Raw genomic sequence first — 22408 nt, forward strand, 5'->3', positions numbered from 1 at the left:
CTAGTCCTTAAAATATGTTTAATCACTTGTTTCTGTTGCTTCCAAGCCATGGCTTCTTAATACTGATATAACTAAAGAAAACCCTACTTAGATAAATAGATGTCACAGACAGTCATGCACAGCAGAATACTAGAAAAATATAGTAAAGCTCATAAAGCTGCTGTTTAAACAATTCATATAGCAACTTCCTCTTTAGCTGGAAGCAACTTTCCAAAGCAATGTACTAAGCACTAAGGTCAGAGCAGTGCACTGAGCACTAAGGTCACAGCACTAAGGATAATTTAGGTCGGAAGGGACCCCTGGAGGTTAACCTGGGCCCACACCCTGCTCAGGCAGGCCACCATGATGAGGTTGTTCAAGGCATGTCCAGGGGAGTTTCCTTTATCTCCAAGCACAGACACTCTCCAGCCTCTCCAGGATATCTGATCCAGTGGTTGACCACCATCAGGGAGAAAAAAGAATCCCTAATATCTAACGAGATTTTTTCCCTGCTACAATTTCTGTCCACTGCCTCTTGTTCTTTCGCTCTGCACCACCAAGAAGAACCTGGCATTGCCATCTCTGCACCCTCCCATTCTGGGGCCATAGACATCAGTAAGACTCATTTCAGCCTCCTCTTAAAATTGACCAAAATCAGCACTCTCAGCCTCTCCTGGTACACCAAGTGCCCCTCCTCCCTAGTCATCCTCAGGGCCCTCCAGGACACTGATGACTTCCTTGTGCTGGGGAGCCCAAAACTGGACACAGGACTCCTGATATGGTCTCACTAATGCTCAGAGAGGTTGAGAGTCACTTCCTTCGACCTGCTGGCTGTGCTTGTATTAATACAGCCCAGGACTGGTTTGGCCCTCCTCGTCCCAGGGTGCACTGATCACTCAGGGTCAATTTTTGTGCTCCAGGTCCCTGCCTGCAAAGCTGCTTCCAGAGAGTTTGTCCCAGCCTGTTCTGCTCCAGGGGGTTACTTCACTCCAAGAGCTGGACTGCGCATACTGCACATCTGCCTCTGGTGAAGTTCAGAAGGTTCACATCAGCCCCTTTCCTCACCTGTTAAATCCCTCTAAATAGCAGCCCTCTCACCTGCATACCAGCTATTCCTTCAACTTAGGATCATCTGCACACTGGTGGAGAGTACCCTCCATCCTATCATCCAAGTTGTCAACAGAGACATCAAACAGCTTTGAGTCCAGTACCGGCCCCTGAGGGAAACCCCTAGTAACCAGTCACGGGATGGACTTCATACTGTTGATCACTACCTTTTGAGCCTAGTTTTCCAGATGGTTTTTCTCCCATCTGCTCATCCGGTAGTTCAAATCACAACTCTCCAGTCTCCCATTTCAGAGCAAAGCTTCATGCATGCAAGTCAATCTTCTGCATAGAGCACAACAGCTCCTCCTTGTCTTCCCAACCTGTCCTTCTGAAAGAGCCTGTATACATCCATTGCAGCACTCTAGTCATGCAAACCATGTCTTTATAATCCCAATGAGATCACAATTCTTTAACTCTGCACGGACTTTCAATTCCTCACATTTGTTTTCCATGGTGTGGGTACTCACATACAAGCACCTGAGATGGGCCCTCAGTCATGTTGCCTTTGCAGGGTAACTGTGAGAGCTTCCTCCATCATGCTAGCCTCTAGACACGTCCCCACTGTTCCCTGCCTATACTGCTCTTCGGGTTTCGGTCACCCAAGAAACCCAGTTTAAAACTCTCTTCACTAGATTAGCAAGACCATTGGCAAAGGCACTCTTGCTCTGCTTTGTCAGAGGGATACCATCCCTGCTCAGCAAACCTCTTTCCTCAAATAAAGTCAAAGAGGTCATAAGGACCAAAGTCCTCCCCACAACACCAGCTGCAAAATCAGCTGTTGGCCTGTAGGATGTGTGGGCTCCTCACCAAGCCTCTCCCCTCCACTGCAAGGATTTAGGAGAATACTGCCTGGGCCCCCATGCCCTCACCCTCAGTCCCAGAGCTCTGTAGTCACTCTTGATACACCCAAGGTGTTTACCTTCATTGGTGCCCATTTTAATGTGCAACAAGGGATACAAGTCGGAGGGCCATATAAGCCTTAGCAGACTCTTCACAGTACCCTAAATCTGAGTCCCCAAGAAGCAACAAACCTTTCAAGAAGTCAAGCCAGGTTGGCAGATGAGTGCCACCATCCCACACAGGAGGGAATCTCCGATCTCAACCACACACTGCTTCATCTTGGTGTCAACATACAGTTCAGGCTCAACTGGCTTGACAGCCAGCTCTGCAGAGCTTGTTCTTCCTTTACTGTTACCATGGCACTATACCTATCCTGTAAATGTACATCTGCAGACAGAGAAGGAATCTGCCTTCTGTTACCAGCAACCACAAGCTTCCAGCCTTCCCTATCTTGGGAGTTTCTCATTTGATTACAGCCTCTAGCTATCTCTCTTTCCATGTAATGAGGGGTTTGTGCCCTTTTACTCTGTGCAAAGACCCTATCTATCTTCTGTTCATCCTCACTGAAGTTACGAAGCCTGCTCACCTCCTGCAGCTCAGCACCTCAACCACAGCAAAGAGATAAGGCCACCATCACACTCTGACCCAGGCTTGGGGAGAAAGTAGGCACTCCTTGCTGCCCAAGATCTGCCATATCCTCTGTAGCTCTGTTTGGGTCCAAGGCCTCCCACGTGCCAGGCACAATCACTCCAACCAGTGCTGGACAGCACGCCTTGCGATGCATCGCTCTGCCTTCTTCAGCATTCTCAAGCAAATTCAGGTCCTTTCTGCACCCTCTTTCACATTACTACTGCATGAACTGCCAAGTCCCCATTAAGTGCTCCAGGTCACAACAGTCTTGCAATGTTTTAAATACTACAGGCAGGGATGTTGATGCAATAAAATAAAAAAGGAAAACCTTTACTTGAAAGCAAAGTTGTATTTCTTACCCACTAGAGCTATAAATATTTCCTCTCTCCAAAACAGCAAAACCCTTTCACTGTTTGTTACAGACAAATCCCTTGTTTTCTGAAAATTTGTGTTCTATCCAGTACAAGCACAGTGGCATTTATCAGCATGCAAAAGGCACATCAAATACTGCTCTGCTTCTAGATAGCACTTAGTCTCAAAGACATAGCACAGAAAGTCTTATGGCATATCCCAGGAAAAGGTAGTTCCAAGATAATTATGCAGAAAATGTGTTACATTAAAAAAAAAAAAAAAAAAAAAAAAAAAACGAATCTTCATTAAAATATCTCCCCTCTTGCCAAACTGTTTCTTTAAATACTTATTATACAAGCAAAAGAAATAAGTGAAGAAGCCAGGAAAATTATAAGGCATCATTCCCAATCTGTAATTCTGCTTTCCTGAAGACAAAAACATATGACTTCTTCTCTCTACCTGCTGGATTTCAGTTCCTTAGTTGAGGCAAGTCAGAATTTCTCATCACAATGTTTATTTCTGACCAAAAATTGACACTGCACTACAGCTTCTGCCCAGAAGCCTCTCACTTTTAGACTTACTATCACTGGAACAGATGACCTGGAAATTACTGGGGATGTGTTCAACACTACATATGATTTCAGCATGATAAGAGATGGAGAGAGATCTGAATCAACACTTATCTACTGAAGATTGTAATACTGTCTCTGAGAAATGACCCTTACCTCTGTTCCCTAAAGAAGTCCTCCATGGTAGCAAAGTCATTTTCAAAGTAAGACCCAATCTCCACAACTAGATCTACTTTAGCAGACCAGAACTTCCAAGTTTGCAGGTCTAGGTGCAGGCTCCTGCCACACAATAACTGTGCCTCTGTGCTAAACTCAGGTATGCTCTATTTACTACTGGTGTCAAGGTAGAAAAAGTCTCCAGTGTACACTGCAATAGCATCTCCATCCAGATGATCAGGAACAGGACCCCAGCAAGGTAAGTCTGGATGTGGCTTGTCAAATTGTAGATAAAGTAGTTTATTATCTCCTTGGAAGAACTCTTTTGCTTCTGAATGAATCTTTACAAAGAAGGATGTTTTTATGGACTCCTTATTAAAATTACGTTTTCCAGTGCAGTCACATGTCCCATGAGGCCTCTTACACAGCTGGTCTAACACTTCACTGAATACTTCTTTCTGTATAACTGCCCTGTGCTCTGGATCATGCACAAATTCTGCAGTGTTCCCGTACCCATTCATGACTAGAGAACCTATAGATCTGCAGCCTATCAAAACTGAAAATCCAGTCACTGTGCTGCGTTTAGAGGAAGAACATTATTTGCCTCTATCTGTTTCCTCAAGTGACAGAAAACAGAACAGAAAAGAGCCATCAGAGGTCATCTAACCCATCCTTGTTCTCCAGGTCATCTGACTGCATGGCTGTTTATTGCCATTCTCCTCTGAGTTAGAAAGGGAGCTAACTCCGATAATCACCAGTCCTTCCACAACTGTATCTTATTGTAGCCAGGGGATTATGCTGTCATAGACAACTGGAGAGTATTTATTTCTACATAAGGACTGATTTAATTCACTTCCATTAAAGAACTGAAGTGTAATATTCGCAGCCGATAGTGTCACACTAGGGAGCTGAAACCAAAGAGCATAAATTTAGGCAATATGGTATCTCTAAGCATAAAAAGAATTTTTGATCCACATTAAAAACATTTCCTGGAATCAAAATATTGTGTTCAAGAGCCAACTCACTATTTAATAAGAAGATAGTTCTCCTCCATTCAAGGTAGAAAGACACTGACAGCCCTTCTCCACAAGCACCCCCTCCTGAATAATTAGCAGAGCAATAGTGACAGCTACAGAGCTGTACTACAGAGTGATATATGCAGAAGCAAATAGAAACTGTAAGCAGAAAGGAGGAGGTAGGGAAGAAATATGAAAAGAAAATGAGATGGAAATGTTTGTAGTACATGGAACTAGGGTTGTCCACAGGACTTCACAGAGCAGAGGAGGCAACCTTAGCAAATCATGGGCACCTTATGCATACACATAAAACCTTGAACTCTAATGCTGCAAACTGATAGACATTGTTGCAAGAGTGTTGCAACACATTAACCTTAAAAGCCTCAGCCACATGATTAGGAATCAGGAATAGTAAGCAGGATATCACAAACTTATCAACAGCAACTATTAAGCAAAACAGCATGCTCCTGGTGATGTTATTAACCACAGAAAACATTACCTAGTGAAATTAAACTACTTTAACCTACAGAGATGAGAAACTGTTAGATGTCACACATCTTTATGAAAATGCTATTAAAAATACAACTGCAAAACAATGAAAGAAAATATCTCAAGGTCTCTGAGGTCTTAATATTAGCAATATATTTAAGAGTAAACAAAAGACTGAATAACAGCTCACCTGATTACCCGTTTCTGTCATAATTTCTTCTTTGGCTTCCTCAGCCCTTTCCTTATTTCGACAAACCATGTGAACTGTGCCACCTGGTGGATTTCAATAAGAAATACATTTGACAATTATTAAATGTGCATGGAGGTGGTCACCAAAAATAGATGGACAGGAGGTGATTTCCAATTTGCAGTTTTTGCTTGAAGTTAGTTTTTGATACAAGTCAGCTGAAAACTAAAACCTTTCATGATTGCTTCCAGTTTGAGGGAAATCCACAGCCTATTGTTAGCACTGGAAACACTGATAAAACTGTTGCATTCATTGAAGTATTGCAAGTGCTTCCCAACATGAAAAGTGTTCCCAAGGTGCACACAGACCTACAGTCCCAGGGTTGAACCTCCAAAAGCAAAGTGATGGTTTTTCATCAGTGCTGCTGAAGCTCAGCTCTGTACAGTTCTTGCAGCTCCCATGACACTTCCTGAAAAGCTGGGAGTAAAGACCCGAGTTAGGGCCAAAATGCCTCATAGACTCAGGTTTGCCAGCCTTGCTCATTCCTTATGGCAATTACCTCTTCCCAGCCAAACCACCAGGCAAACTGGACACACCAAGAATGCCGAAAAGGACTGCTAAAGTGCTGAGGTAACAGTATTTTAAATAAAACATTCAGGACTCAATGAGTGACATAAAAAGATATCTGCAAGATTTCTGCTTGGCTCTGGTCACTGCAAAGGGAGGCACCAGGGAGGAAATATCCTGCGGCAATAGGCTTCCAAGCATGGCTGTGCATAGGCCACTGCAGTGCCATCTGCTTAAACCATCTTCTGTTGAGTCTGCATGTCATGTTTAGTATTGGTGAAACACCAGGAAATTAAAGCTGGAAATTAAAGCTAAGATATCCGTATTCCAGCTAACACACTGGGAATTAAAGCTAAGATATCTGTATCATAAAAGCTTCTCATGATACATGCCTTACAAACTACAGTAAAGGGCTTGAACAACACCAGTGATTTGAATAGCTATGTGAAAAGGGGAATAAAAGGCCAGATATCAGAATTCTTCACAGCAGTGGCAGAGAATGTAACAAAAACAGTCTCAAATTGCAGCTTGGGAGGTTCAGGTCAGGCATTAAGAAAAAAGTTTTCACTAGGAGATGAGCACAGCATTTCACCAGGTTGCCTCAGAGGGGTTGTGGAATTTCCGTCCTTGTAGAGGCTTCAATATAGAGCTAGTCAAAGCTATTGCTTGATTTGACCTAGTGTTGGCAACAGTCTTGCTTCAAGCAAGATGTTGGACAAGATGACCTCTAGAGGTCACTTCCAACCAACATTTCTATGAAAACAATATGCAGGACAAGGCCCTTCTCTAAGAACTGGATATCTATCACAGCTTTGGCATATTAAAGAAACTTCAGAAACCAAACTAAAGTACAGGTAGGCATTCTCTTTTATTTCTGTATATTGCTTTCTGATCATAGCAAGGAATTTTTAATGTTTGAGTCACAGGACTTTTAGCTATTTTTAAGGAGGTGCTTAAAATTTTTAAATTATTTCTAGGGGTTGTTAGCAGTCCACTGCTAGAAAACACAAACAGTCTAATCCCAACGAGTGATAAAACAAACATCACTATTCCAGTGCTTGGAACTCAAATACAAGACATACCAAGTGACTGAGCAACAGAGCCATCATTCATCCATGTGCTATACAGCCCAGTTTGGGGTCTGATAAAGCAGTTGGTGGTCAGTGCAAAAATAATTCTCCCGACATTACAGCAATATCCTTGGCATGCAGCTGACAGGGAGCAATAAGTCTGAAGGATCTTCCAAAATTTCCAATAAGGTGTGATTCCTCCATCACACTGCAAGAGTTGGTTGGGTTACTTATAATGAATGCACAGCTGCAGGCAGTGGGGGGAAGCTCCTCATCCTAGGATAACTATATGCAGGACAGTCATTAATTTTTAATACAGCTTTCCATCTTCAGTTTGCATTATAAATGTGCTTGGCAAGAAAGGGACCCTGCAAAGACAGGCATTGAATGTATACAGACTAGAATGAAAAACACTCTTTGCTTCAGGAAGCTTAGATTAATTAGAGAGAAGACAAGCATCAAGATGTGCAGAGCTGTCCAATGCTTCTCTGTCTGGACACTTCACTGCAAAGGAAGGCTTTAATTAGAGATCGAAAGGCAGGTAAGGAAATACATTTGCAGATGTTCAAAGAGTTCTTCCTAGCAAAAGGGACAGTATAGAAGATGGAACAAGTAATGTGTGCATGTACAAATTAAACAAATGAAAGAGTAGTTGGCCTTCAGGCTGATCAGGAATGCTCTTTTAGTCCATAAGGAGAAGTGTCCTACAATGGAGGTGATTTTGATTCAGAATAGGAACATTTTCTTGCTGCTAAGAATGTGGTGTGACCCACGGGCCAGGAAAGGCATTCAAATGTATTTTTCACAGCAAAGATCTGAAGTTGTTGAAACTTAAATAGAACATGGGAACTGTAAAGAGTGGCTAGGATAGGACTGCATCAACTGGAATTTGCAGTTCACAAGACACACAGGAAAGCCCCAACTTGCAATACCCCTACGACTCTGATTCACAGGAAAGCTGAATTCAGGCTAGAGAAAGTGACATCTCAAGACTGCAGTAATTTATAGTGCTCTGCCATGCTTGAAAAAGCCAACATAAAGTGAAATATCAATGTGGCCATATGTCAAACTACATTGACTGTATGTCTTTGACATTCTTTTGTTAAGTCTAAATTCCTTATTTTCTTGTCATGATGTACTTGAAGAGATTTAACTCGGAGCTGAAGTCCACATAGCTGACATGAAGTTCTAGAGTGGCACATCTAAGGATGGAGTCAAGAAGACACAGACAGTCATTTTAACTTCATATCCATTGCAGTGCCTAATGAGTGTATCAGGTAAGAGGCTTGAGCCCAAGACTATCCTTTGGGCTCCAAATACTAGCCACAGTGACCAAACTCCCAGAAATCCAGCCATTTTGAAAGAGTGCAAAACCTGCCAAACAGAACATTTGTGACAGAAACAGTCATCAGACAAAGCAACTCTTTAAGTAACATGGCTATTATGTATTACTGCAGTACTGGGAACCTGAAATCAATCATGCACTGGCACTAACAGGGATCTTCAAGCCAAAGGCTCTTTGATGCTAATAATTTTGAATTAGTTGAAGTTAACCAAGCCCTAACTCCTTCATAAGCCAGTTGCTAGAGCCTAGGCATGCGAAAAGAGCCCCATAAGCTCCTCCCTTTTATTCTACATGTCAAAACTCTTGTCATTCTTGCACAAGGGGAATTATTTTGACAGCTCTGAAAGTCTGAAAAGGATTAGGTTTAAGTACTAGCTTAAGTACTAGCTTAAGTACTAGCCTTAAGTACTAGCCTTAAGCACTAGCTAGCTCCAGTTCACACCATCCTAGCTTAGAGACAGCAATGGAAGAAATAATTGTATGCAATCGGTTAAGGGGCACAAACTCCAGGTTAGTATTGTTAAGATCAAGTACAACTCCTTTGGTTCTTTTATATTCTCCCACCTCAGTTTAGCAAAGTCAGCTGTTCTCTTCCATCATATAATACATTTGTAACTTCTTCAAAACAGTTTAAATTCTGCCAGGCTATTACTTGTACTGAATCGGCCTTAAATGGAGCTTGATTCCTCACTGAGATTTTTAGATGCCATGATAATACATAAAATGTTGGTAAATTTGCACTTAAGAAATAATTTGTAGATCTTCTCCGCCTTGTTTTGTTTCGTTTTGTTTCATTATTCCCAGTTTTCATATTACTGACCATGCTTAGAGCTCTTAACACGTATCAACAGCCCCATAAAATAACCTTTCTGGCCACTCATTCTAGGGAACTGTGTCTTCGGGATCCATGCTGGGAGGCCAGGTTTGCTTCCACTTATCTTTTCCGTAATACGGCGCTGCAGGGAGTTATCACCGCTCTGGCTCACCTCTCTTCGCTATCTCTTTTGCTGTTGCCTTGCCAATACCACTGTTAGCTCCAGTGACCAGGAAGGATTTTCCAGCCACATCCACGTCGATATCCACGGCACTGAAGCGCTTGGACGCAGACTCATAGCCGCTCCTAAATAAATCGAAAGAAACCGGTGAGAAACCGAGAAACCCATCCACAAAAAGCGCCGGGAAGGGCTGAAAAGTGCTCTCCCTCCCCAGCCCAGCAAACTTGCTCTGCGTCGGCCTCCCCCCTCCCCATTACCCTCTCCTCGGACACGAGTTACGTGGCAAAAATTCGAAGTATTTTGCCGGGCAGGCCGCGCAGCTTGATGCGGGGCCCCGAGAGCGCCGCTCAGCCGCTGAGGAGACTCGAACGAAACCGCCGCGGTTTCGCTGTCGCGGCCAGACCAAGGGCGGTTCGTGACGGGGAGGGGGAGGGCGGCGACACGCGGCCGCGGCGCCGCGGCAGCCTTCAGGAAGGAAGGCTTGCAGAAGGAAATTCGTCTTTCCTGGCGTGTTCCTCCGCCGCCGGCGGTACCTCGTGTACTCCCGCAGCCCCTTCACGAACCACACGGCGTTGCGGTACCAGGACATGGTGCTGGTGCTGGTACTGGTGCTGCCACCGCTGCTGCCACCACGGCCGCGGCCGTGCCGGCCCCGCCTCTGCCCTTACATAAAGGCGCCCGGCCCGGCCCGCCGTTAGATAAGGGACTGGCGGGGGGGGCGCCATTACGGGGGGTTGGAGGAGGGGGGACGTGGGGCGCCATTACGGGGTGGCTGCCCACCCTCTCAAGGGGAAGGTGGAGGGCGCCCTGCCGGCTGCCTTGCGTTTGGTTTCCTTCCCCTCCCCCCTACAGTTTATTTCGTTCTTAATTAGCCAGCGAGGAAAGGGATCTCTCCGTGTGGAGCCACAGCAAGCTGGAAGGGATTTCCCGGGCTCCCTTGCAAATGAGATGTCAGCTTGCGGTAGAGGTTGTGCTCGAGGACTCGGCCTCCCCTCTGTGTTCCTTCTGCTCTGGAAAATTATCGAAGGAACGCTCTTGCGTAAACATAAATAACCTTGTTGCACCACCAAACAGTGTTTTATGTAACATATAATCCCATGGAGTTCTCTGCTAAGGGCGTAGCAGTGCAAGAGGGTGCCCAAGTGGGCATTAAAATAGGTGCAGGGGAATTTAAGATGTCTTCAGTTCCTCAGAAGCATGTGTTGGTACTATAAAGTCCAAAAGAATTGTTTGGACATCTGGACAATCCATGTTAGCCATAAAGAAATTACCATTATAGGTATGATTACATTTTTAAACACGCTAAATTACTCTGTACAATTACAGAGTTCAGTTTGAAAAAGTTAGATAAATGCATGTGTGTTACGAAGTATGCAGGGCTACACACAGAAAACCTACTTTAGGAACCCAGTCTAAGTTTTCAACAACCTAAGTTGCCTGGTTTCAGTAGCAGAGATAGTGAAAGAAAGAAGGAACTCTGTCTTTTTTTGACCATATATATATCACAGAATCACAGAATGGCTGAGGTTGGAAGGAACCTCTGGAGATCATCTAGTCCAATCCCCTACTAGAGCATGTTAGACAGGATCGTGTCGAGGTGGGTTTTGAACATCTCCAGAGAAGGAGACTCCACAGCCTCTCTGGACAACTTGTTCCAGTGATCCGTCACTCTCACAATAAAGAAGTTCTTCCTTATATTCAGGTGGAACTTCCTGTGGTTCAGTATCTGCCTATTTCCCCTTGTCCTGTCACTTGGCACCACTGAGAAGAGTCTGCCCCCATCCTTTTGACACCTTCTCTTAAGGTATTTATACACACTGATAAGATCCCTTCTCAGTCTTCTCTTCCCCAGGCTGAAGAGGCCCAGCTCTCGCAGCCGTTCCTCATAGGGCAGGTGCTCCAGCCCTCTGATCATCTTTGTAGCCCTACGCCAGACTCTCTCTGGGAGCAACATGTCTCTTGTCCTGGGGAGCCCAGAACTGGACACAATACTCGAGATGAGGCCTCCCTAGGGCTGAGGAGAGGGGCAGGATCACCTCCCTCCACCTGCTGGCAACGCTCTTCCTAATGCACCCCAGGATACTGTAGGCCTTCTTGGCCACAAGGGCAAGCCTTATGATAGCCTGTTGCTTATTTCTCCAAATCTCTTTGCACCAACAAAAGACTAGTGCTCAAGTCTCACACTTTCTCAGTAAGCTGTATAAGTATTAGACTCTCACACGAAAGGTGCTTCCCATCACAGAGTTACAACTTTTGAACTCAACACTGTCTGCATATGGTAGGTACTGTGTGTGAAATGAGATTTTTCAGAAGGCAAAAGGACGCATCTTCACAAAGGTGTGTTCTTCTATTCAGTGATCATTCAGCTAAATGACAAACCTTTTCACCAAATCTGAAAATGCTTATTATTATTAAAACATTTGAAATAATTTATTTGAACACTGGCAACCCAAGGCAATTTTAGTTTATTTAGTTCTTGCAAATGGCTGGGATTTTTTGACTGAAGTGTTCCTAAATAATTCATCCTGGTTGTAATGCTCAAAATGAAGACTTCTGGCCCGGAAAGGAACAGCTTGGCAATAGTGTTAAGTGACAGCACATTATTTCCTGTAATGGAAAATGAATGGCAACCTGAACTATAGCTACATCCTATGATGTCTGTAAGTATATAATTGTAAGCAATATGGAAATAGTTTTGTAATCATCACCTACAAAATGCAATTAGCAACCCAAACTGTACAGCCTAGGCTGCTATAATGATGTTACATAAAGACATTCACTGTGAAGAGAGCAGATGTTTGGCTTGTGTGAGTCCTGTGTACGGTCTGAGATAATATTCCCTCCTCCTACTCTGAATCCCTTACTCTGATATCCCTTTAGCTTCTCCCTCTACCTCACAGCCTGTATAAATCTGCCTGGTTACTCTCCTCAAGAACCAGCCCTGGGAAAATACAAAACACAGGAAAACCAGAAAGTTATGTGGGCATGCCTGCCGTTATTAATATCCAGTCAGAAAGCTGCAGCACTGCCCCACCTTTTAATGCTACTTAGAGACTGTCCTCACCTCAGGCTGTGTAACCCTCAGTGCATCTCAGTATGCCGTTATTAGAGCAGTAATGTGCCACGGTTGCTTACCCCGTAGAATTAGCTGCATTCTTTACAGGAAGTATGGTTTCAAATTGAAAAATGTTAGCAAGTCCTAAGCAAAACAAAAAGCCCGTGGAAGTGCCTGTGAGTAAATGCAATAAGCCAGGTTGTGTTTTATTCTCTTGTTTCTTATTTTACCCTTGTTATTTGTTAGGCACTCAGACTACAGCTTCGTACAAAGCAAAAAAAGGTGATGGCTCTGGTGTGTTTTATTTGTCATTCCAGTCTATGTTCTCACAGACCAGAGGTACATCCCTGTAGTTGGTGGACCTCCCTGAAGATAAATAGGGAGTATGCAGAGACACAGGCTTGCAGGCTAAAACATTCAGATTGATGCTGGGTTACGCAGAATTGAGATACTAACCAACATGAGTAAGCGTGGCAGAAGCTGTCCATGAGTCAGACACAAAAATATGTTAAGACATCCAGACAATGGGAGCTTATAATATTTGGGGGTTTAAGCAGTAATGTGAAATGATAGTGTATTACTTACATTATTTAACACTGGAGTCTCAGGGAACATACGATTTGCAAGAAGAGATTTGAATGCAGGGTGAGGATCAAGTGCAGCAACCTCTGAGCACACTCAGCTGAAAGATGTCTGCTTACACTCATACGCTTTTTTCAATAGTGAGGGTCCAAAAATGCACCCAAAAGGGAATCGTCACATCGTTGTGTTGACACATCCATGTATAAATGTTTCAGCCATGAAATTCTCTCTGCCTGACTGAACAGCTTCGTTTCAGAAGCCAGCCTCTGAAACCTGTCCTAATGGCTAGATTTTTCTGCATCCTTATGTCACCTCCCATAATGTTTTGCTTTTTTATTGTCCTTCCAGAAGCAGGAGGTTGTGGAGATTGAATGATTGCTCTCTGCTAACCCAGCCATCACAGCAATGAGACAATGTGGAAAGCCGTAACAGAGTTTTCCTGATAATTGGGTAGTGCTAGTGAAGGGCCTGCCTGGCATTACTTTCACAGGCAAAATTTCCATCCACATCAAGAGTTTTGGTTGCATGCTGCCTTTTATGCTGAGTTTGAGGTTGATACACTTGTTAGCTGAATTAGAATTCATTCTGGAGTTTTAGAAAGTTAGAAAGTTACAGCTTTTGGTTTCTTCCATGTTTGGTGCTAGCTTAGCATTAAACTGAGATAGCAGACTGTCCCAAATGGGAGAGATTTTTGAGACAGAGAATTCTTCTCATTTATTGGCTGCCAACATCTGAGTTAGTTATCTCAGGCAGCAACTGATACGTATCTATATCCTGTCTGCCCACAGAAGGGGGAGGCTCCAGAGAACCACAAGTCTGTGGAACTCCTCCTGACATTGCCCCTATTGGAGCACAGAACAAGATAACGTCACCCTGCAAGGTTTAGTCCTGATACAACATACTCACCTTAACGATTCCCTCGAGGACTGGGATGCTTTAAGTATGTCTGCCCTATCAAATAACTCACAGCGTATTTGTAGGTTCTGATGCTATTATTGCCCATACTACACAAATGTTAGTTGATTCTCAGTCTCTCTTTAGGTATTAAACAACTGTTTCTGTTCATATCATACTAAAACATGGTTTGGGGGATGTTTTGCTTGAGGGATAATTAATTCCCAAACAGTATGGATGAGACTGGACTCACTCTTCTTCTTCTCCTTCCTCTCCCAGGCTCCATAGTCCTCTAACATTGTCCTAACAGCACCGTGCTTCCACTGTCATGCATCCGTATATGTCCTTATCCCAAGGCATGTGACACACCCTCAGTTCAAACTGCAAAAATGCCTCTGTTGGACTGCAATGCAGCCCTTGCTAGTTCATGTACTTTAAAAAGGTGGAGGAAAATATGCATATATATGTCTTAAGGATACCTTGTGAGTCCCAGAGAAGACATAGGGCCAAGTGCTACACAGAGTGAACATGGCCTAGCCCTAGCCCTGGCATGATAGATGTGAGCCACCATGCACATCTTGGCTTGTGGTTGGGACCCGTTGTTCAGGTGGATGTATTTAGCAGCATAGAGTTAGCATCTGAGTTTGTTAGACTCCATGACTGCAAAAAATTCTCAAAGAAAAAAAAATGGAGTGTTGTGTCTGTGTCCCTCTAGGTATTAGGGTTTTCATACATTAATGAACTGAGACTTTTACAACTTAGAACACAACAGCTGGTGAAAAATGCCACTCTGCCCCCACTTGGACTAATTGAAAATTATACCTGGAGTTGATCCATCTTTTTCTGTCAAAGAATAGGGAGTTTTAAGCAAAGTTTTAATTACCTCTCAGAACAAAAGAAATGTTGATAATACTCATTGCTGTGAAGGGTTGTGTGCTTTGTAGTGTTTCAGCATGTTTCATATTTTCTTCCAAGGGCAGATCTAAAAGATCTCTAGAGCTGAATAGCAATTATTGATATTATACAAGATGTCTAAGAGCAGCTTCAAGGCTGTCTTGGCAAAATCCTATATTATCATTTTTTGGAGAGGCTAAAATCTCTGTCTTAAAGACAACCAGTTCCTTTGCTGGCTTCTTACAGGAGATCTGACAGGCTGTTGTGCCTTCTCTCCTTTCCTTGCAATTACCAATTTTCTAATTAAGTCTCTGTGCCTGCCCCCATTAAGTCAATCAGAACATTGCCACTGATTGCAAAGAGAACAGGAGCAGGCTTTAAGGGCCAGATTTGCAGAAAAGCTCAGTGTCTATAATTGGGCCAGGTTTTCAAAGGAAATAGTAACCACATGCGAGCCACTGTCATTACAGGAGCTACTGAGAACTGAGTATTTGCTGTGCTGGCCTCAGCTCTGGACACTGAACACTTGAAAACTCCAACTTTAGAAACTAGTGCTGCCCCAGTGACTATAATCACAATTAAGGGCTGTCAGCAGCTTGAGAGAGGCAATCAGCACTCCTTCCTTTGCCTAGCTGAAGCAGAGGGTTTGGTGAGTAGTCAAAGAGGAACATCCAGGCCCTGGAGTCTTAGGGATACATCTGAAATGCTTATGCTGTTAGCAGGGAGAGAGAAGAAAGAGCTGCTCATCTCGAATGCAGAGAGGGTCCAAGTTTTGAAATGTGTGATGTGTTTTTGAACAGTAGGATGTTTTCTTTGTTATGTGCTTTTACACCCAAGATATTGCTAAGTTTGCCAGCAGCTGTCATCAGCAGTGTCATTTTTCAATGAGCAGTCAGGCTTTCCCCAGACCAAATGGCCTTTTGTTCTTGAGAAACAAATGTGGCAGTGTGTCATCAGCTCCGCTCAATCACTCCTTTTTACCCAGCGACCAGTGAAAGGAATCTCTCCCTTTGCCTAATGAGAAGTACAGGTTTGCTCCAGTGTGTGTTGAGGGCCCTAGTCTCCTCCTGGTGTCTGACAGCCTGCAGGATCTCCTAGGAACAGACATGTTCGGGCAAGGAGAGGGAGCATGGAGGGTCCTCCCAGAGTGAGCAGAACTAACTGGGAGCAGGAGCTAAATCTTATGAATTCATCTTCTACATCATGTCAAATGGTTTATATACACTTCAGTGTGAACTGCTTTAAAAATAACAGGAGCATTGTAGTTAATTTTCATCTCAGAAAATAAAATCTTTAGTCCTTAAAACCTCCATTTTATGCACATGATTGAAAGATGATCTTGGTATCCTTAAAGCAGACATCAGGCTTGAACACATACGTACCTGTTGCTGTGCTGTAACAGTAATACACTAATATTTTCTTCAGCTACCCATCTCTTCTTGGTGCTTTTTTATAACTATAAATAATCAGCGTACTTAAATTCCTCGTTTGGGAGCATCACTGTTCAGCTTATCTCCTTTGCATGCAGACGAAGCTCTAGCAGTGACCCAGGATTTCTGAGTGATGCCCTGAAGGCCTGGGATGAAGCCTGGGCCATTTGGGGGCAGAGGTGCTGCAAAAGGAATGGGTAGGATCTGAAGGGTGCAAACCATAGCTGTGGTGTATCACCTTGCAGTATTATCTTTCTCTGAGCCCTGTTCCTGTGTTTGCTTTTCACATTAAGACCTGAAGCCAAACCCTCCTGAAACTAATGGGATCTTTACACGGGTTGCAGCAAATCTTGGACTGGATCTTGTACAGCAATGCTCATGGGCTTACTGTCTCAGGTGAGTTCTGCTATACTCCATTCGTTTCTCTTCTTTTCTTTTCATATTCTTCTGCAACCGTTAAAACTCATTTGGGTTGATTATTCTGAAATAGTTGTTACCACTAAGTTCCAGATACTATCTAGTAGTACACATCCACCAAAAATTGGATGCATACTACCACACATGCAGGGCAACATATAAACTTCAGCAGCTTATATGGCTGTTCTACATCGTGTTCAAATGCCAAAGGAGTGAAGTTTTGTGTCTACGAGCAGTCCACATGACGTGACGATGGAATGCACAGAGATACTTAAAAGTTACCAATGAAATGCTAAGGAGCCAAACCTTCCCCTCCAAATAACCACCAGACCCGTTTATTGAAAGTCTTATTTTACCAGTTATTGGAGGATTTTTTTAGAAGCTCATTAAAAATAATAAAACAACTCTTTTTTTGATGTGCTATTATTCTGAAAATAAATAGAATTTACCAGTGTAAAATCCATGCAAAAGTAAAATAGCAATACAAAGAGCAAAAATAAGCAGTGTAAATAAAAAGTTGTTGTCTGTAGCAACCTGTGAATAACTGTATAGTCGATTTTTTTCTCTCCTGTTTGTGCCCTGTGTACTCAGGCACTCAGATACTGAAAAACTAAATAATTTTTTCAAAGGACTGAGAGTCAAATCTATAAAGATATGTACATAGCTAACTGATACGTAAATCAAGGAATCCTGGTTACCAATATGCTTTCCTGCATGTTGGCCTATGGGCCCACAGTTTGCATCTCGTTGCCCCTCTTGCATTTGAGTCATTGCACTGCAGCGTGGAGAAAGGTATCACAGATTTCCCCTTTGCTTGGCTATTAATATTCATGCACAAGAGTCAGTGCAGCAAAGATTCAAATTTGTGGATGAAATCAGCCTCTGATAAAACTGTTCATCTCAGTGAAATTGCAGCAGGGTTGATTATAATTAGTGTGACTGATAAATGTAAAGAAGCTTAATTTTTAAATTCTGATTAAATATGCTGATGCACTTATACTGGTCAATGTTTTCCTCCCCATATATCTATTCAGATGAGACATTTGGTAGACATTCATTGTTACAAACATGTACATGTGATTTCTGAGAACTGCATATAGCTTCCTCAGAAACCTGTTCTTGCAAATAACTGCTCTTTTCAGCAGTTTTCTTGCACTTTTCATGCAATATAAGATTGTATTTGTCAGCCTTTTGTATTTCCTCCCAAATATACTTTCTAAAGATGTTTTGTTTTTCCTTTTATGAATAGTATCTGTAGGACTTTCATGTATTCCAATAGCAAAGCAGGAACCCAAAGAAATGTAAGCAAAGAAGCAACAAATTCAAAGTGTATTACTGATGTAACCATCCCATCTATATTATGTAGAGAGCATACATGAGTCTTTGTCATGAGGCAAAGTCCATGTCAGCTAGAGTTGGGGAACACAAATAATCAGATGTAAGATTCAATATAACTTTCAGAAAAATCTGTTTTAAATGATTTGCAGTTTGTAGCCCTCAGGCTCCTTTACACTAGCTATTCACATTTCAGGATCTGAGACATTTAAAACAGTTCTTGAAATAACCTAGAATAGCTTTTGCTGCTTTTTTTTTTTTCTACCCAATCAAAAGTTTTTAAGTCTAGTGTCTTGGGACATCATAAAGCTCAGAGCAAGCGCTGCGTGAGAGAGATCTCTCTCTCTTCCACAACTGCGCAGACTTCGTATTTCTGCTCCTGAGGAGATTAAGCCCGTGATATGTCTGATGTCCATCTTTCCTCTTTTCTTTAAGGCAGCAGGTAGGACTCCAGAGCTGTCTGAATTCAACATTTGGAATGAAAGAGTAAGACATTTATCTATCTGACTGTGGATTTTAAAATAGCAGTAGGGAGCTGCTCCTTAGAGCTTTGCTATATTATGCCAATTCCCAAAGGAGAATAGTAGGAGGAGAAATTTAATGTGGGATGTAAAATGTGATAAGTGGAACTTATTTTATGACTGCTGCCTTTGCATATGTGGTATGTATAGTCTATAACCTGTGTGGTGTGTGCAGAAATGTCTTTGTACATTTATATTATTAGATTTCCATATATACACAACTAGCAGTGTACAGGCTATGTAATCCATTGAAATCATTATTATTTTTTCTTTTAAAAGCTAGAAATAGACCTTTTCAAGAAGGGGAGGTGATATAACTATAACAGCTACAACTGATTTCCTCCATTGGAGTCAGTAAATTTATGAGTTCATAAAAATTAGTTCAAGAGTGTATTTTGTTCAATTTTCAGAAGCCAAAAAAAAGACAGACATTTTTCAATTTTCAGTTTTAGTCTAGTGGCAAAATATAAAATGTTGTCACACAAAGGTGTAGGTTGTATCTTCAGCTATTCAACTTCTGGACTTTAATGTCTTCAGCCACCCACAACTGTGGGACTGAGCATATGACTGGTACACCATCAAGCTATTTAAGATATTAAAGCACTTTAAGAAGTTACTGTTTGCAAATTAAAGTGCTGTGGTCTGTGTCCATGTTCCTAGCTTATCCAAAACTGAGATAAAATGCCTTAAATTAAAATACTTAGATTTAAGCTTTATTTACACTTCTAGCACCCCAAGAGAATTTATGCAGTGAATGTTGGGTGGGGAGACTAGGGCCGCTGCAACTCATTGTATTTAATCATGTCATCCACAAATCCACAGGCCCGGATGGGATGCACCCACAGGTACTGAGGGAGCTGGCGGATGTTGTTGCAAGGCCACTCTCCATCATCTTTGAAAGGTCGTGGAGAAATGGAGAGGTGCCTGAGGACTGGAATAAAACCGATGTCACTCCAGTCTTCAAATAGGGCAAGAAGGAGGCTATAGACTGGTCAGCCTCACCTCCATCCCTGGAAAGGTGATGGAACAGCTCATTCTGGATGTCATCTCCAGGCTTATGGAGGAAAAGAAGGTGATCAGGAGTAGTCAGCATGGATTCACCAAGGGGAAATCCTACTTAACCAATCTGATAGCCTTCTGGGATGGAATGACTGGCTGGGTAGATGAGGGCAGAGCAGTGGATGTTGTGTACCTTGACTTCAGCAAGGCTTTTGACACTGTCTCCCATAGTATCCTCCTAGAGAAGCTCAGGAAGTATGGGTTAGATGAGTGGACAGTGAGGTGGATTGAGAACTGGCAGAAAGGCAGAGCTCAGAGGGTTGTCATCTGTGGCGTGGAGTCCAGTTGGAGGCCTGTGACTAGTGGCGTCCCCCAGGGCTCAGTATTGGCTCCCATCCTGTTCAACTTTTTCATCAATGACCTGGATGAGGGGACAGAGTGCCTCCTCAGCAAGTTTGCTGATGATCCCAAGCTGGGAGGAGTGGCTGATACACCTGAGAGCTGTGCTGCCATTCAGAGAGACCTGGACAGGCTGGAGAGTTGGGTGGAGAGGAACCTCCTGAGGTTCGACAAGGGCAAGTGCAGAGTCCTGCACCTAGGGAAAAATAACCCTAGGCACCAGTAGAAGGTGGGGGCTGACCTTGTGGAGAGCAGCTCTTCAGAGAAGGACCTGGGAGTGCTGGTGGATGACAAGTTGACCATGAGCCAGCAATGTGGCCTTGTGGCCAAGAAGGCCAATGGTCTCCTGGGGTGCATTAGGAAGAGTGTTGCCAGCAGGTGGAGGGAGGTGATCCTGCTCCTCTCCTCAGCCCTGGGGAGGCCTCATCTCGAGTTCTGTGTCCAGTTCTGGGCTCCCCAGCACAAGAGAGACATGGAGCTACTGGAGAGAGTCCAGCGTAGGGCTACGAAGATGATCAGAGGGCTGGAGCACCTGCCCTATGAGGAACGGCTGCGATAGTTGGGCCTCTTCAGCCTGGGGAAGAGAAGCCTGAGGGGGGATCTTATCAATGTGTGTAAGTACCTGAAGGGAGGGTGTCAAGGGGATGAGACTAAACTCTTTTCAGTTGTCCCATGTGACAGGAGAAGAGGCAATGGGCAGAAATTGAAGCACAGGAAGTTCCGCCTGACCGTGAGGGGGAATTTTTCCCAGTGAGAATGAAGAAACACTGGCACAGGTTGCCTAGAGAGGTTGTGGAGTCTCCTTCTCTGGAGATCTTCAAGGCCCACCCAGATGCAACCCTGTCTAACATGCTCTAGGTGACACTTTTTGAGCAGGGAGGTTGGACTAGATGATCTCCAGAGGTCCCTTCCAACCTCAGCCATTCTATGATTCTATGATTTTGTGTGCTCAAACCCAGGTGTCTCTGCCCCACACCTGCATGATTCCAGCCTGCTGAAAAAAATGCAGGAGGCATACTTTAATCTCTCTGGATAAAGAATTGATGGCTCCAACAGTTTTGGAGGTGCTGATGTTCACAACAGCATGTGTTATGTTTTATTAATGTACCTAAGTAAAGGTAAACACTGTCAATCTAGATTTTTCCTCCCCTAGTCTTGACAATTTCTTCTGCAGAACTTAAAAGTATTTCACAAATACCCTTAATATCTCTGCATCTTAATATCTTTGCATTTGTGCCAACCAAGTGCTGAACACTAGCATTGTGAATTGGCAACATTTTCCCAGGATGTCCATGGATGTACCAGGTTCTCATACCTAAAGAATTAAGCCTCCATGGTAGATTGTAGAGAATCAGTCTTTGTCTCCCTTGAATGAGACATAGGCCTCAGGCTCACAGTTGTGTCACTGTAGTTTCGTAAATCACCACACATTTGCTGAGCTTCTATAACTATCCTTGTACAGGCAAGAAATTGCAAGGTAATGTAACTTAGCTTAAGCCTCTTCTGTTGTGGGCTGAACTAAAATCACCTTGTATTTGCTCAGATAGGAGTGCATGCACAGACACTTGCTGCAAGGTCACTAGATGTGCACAAACATGATAATCAATTTTGACTTGATCAGGAGTGATCAAGTCAGAATTGATCAATTGCTGGTGATCAAGAAAGATCCCAGCAGTGTTTTGCAAGAACAAGGAAATTTGTACTGGAGTCCTACATGTGGAGTATATTTAGCCAATTTATTGTTAAATTTCTTTTGCCGTATCAACTGAATTTTTCTTTTTCATCCCTGCTCCAAGCTTTTGGGTAAAGAACCTGTGTAATGTTAAACAGCTGCTTTGTTTTATTCAAATAATGGATGGAGCTATTCCTGCTGATGCACAATTTCTTAAACACTTTGGCATCTTAATGAATCAGAGATGCTCCCCACTGAAGGTAAAATCAGATCAGTTCAGAACTGCACACCGAAGATCTGCCTGCATTTGAAACCAAGAGCTCAGGTACTGAGCCAGTGAAGTATCTGGGGTGAGAAGGAGCAATTCTAGTGTTCCACCATTGACAACAGTTATGTTTCATGAGTGTGCAGCACCATCAGAGAGGCAGTGGAGAGTGTGCACTGGAGCAGCTCTTGGAAAAACACAGCCTATGATTTCTTCCAGACACTATCTGCTGCATGTGCATAAAAGAAAAGACTGCCGTGGTCATATCTCCCTACTCCAACCATGCATAGCCTAACTCAGCTAGCAGTGTTAGGAATATTCCCATTGCTTGGATTTCTGAGTCCAGGCAAACTGATCATGACTCCCTTGAGTGGCCACTGCAGAGCTGGGAATGTTACACTGTGATGCTCCGCTCTCATCAGATTTTCCCACTCATCTTAGAGAACTCTAACATTAGTCTTCTGGAGTTACCAGATACCCTTTTATAATAATTCTTAAAGCTGGAGCTTGAATTAAAATCAGTATGCACTAAATGCACCATTAATTATGTATACAATATCTGCTGAGGCAAATGTTTATGGCTGAGGACAGCTGATTCTCACAGGCATTACATTGTTCAGCCAAGGTGAAAGGCTGAGCAGATC

General features: G+C 43.2%; 1 protein-coding gene across 4 annotated transcripts in view; it reads right to left on the reverse strand.

Annotated features, from left to right (window-relative positions):
• DHRS12 (dehydrogenase/reductase 12) overlaps positions 1 to 9946 on the reverse strand; it is a 30445-nt gene extending 20499 nt beyond the window's left edge. For 2 of the 4 annotated variants that reach the window (XM_062567051.1, XM_062567053.1), the window contains exons 1-3: positions 9835 to 9946; positions 9293 to 9426; positions 5328 to 5410 (exon numbers count right to left, since the gene is read on the reverse strand). In XM_062567051.1, the coding sequence (XP_062423035.1) occupies positions 5328 to 5410; positions 9293 to 9426; positions 9835 to 9890 (273 nt within the window). In that variant the 5' untranslated portion in view covers positions 9891 to 9946. Of the gene's footprint in view, positions 1 to 5327; positions 5411 to 9292; positions 9427 to 9580; positions 9672 to 9834 lie in introns of those variants that run through there. The other 2 variants (XM_062567052.1, XM_062567054.1) reach the window with 2 other exon arrangements.
• Positions 9947 to 22408: the final 12462 nt, after the last annotated feature.

This window comes from Rhea pennata, chromosome 1 (genome assembly GCF_028389875.1).
Source record: "Rhea pennata isolate bPtePen1 chromosome 1, bPtePen1.pri, whole genome shotgun sequence".
In the NCBI taxonomy this organism is placed as follows: domain Eukaryota; kingdom Metazoa; phylum Chordata; class Aves; order Rheiformes; family Rheidae; genus Rhea; species Rhea pennata.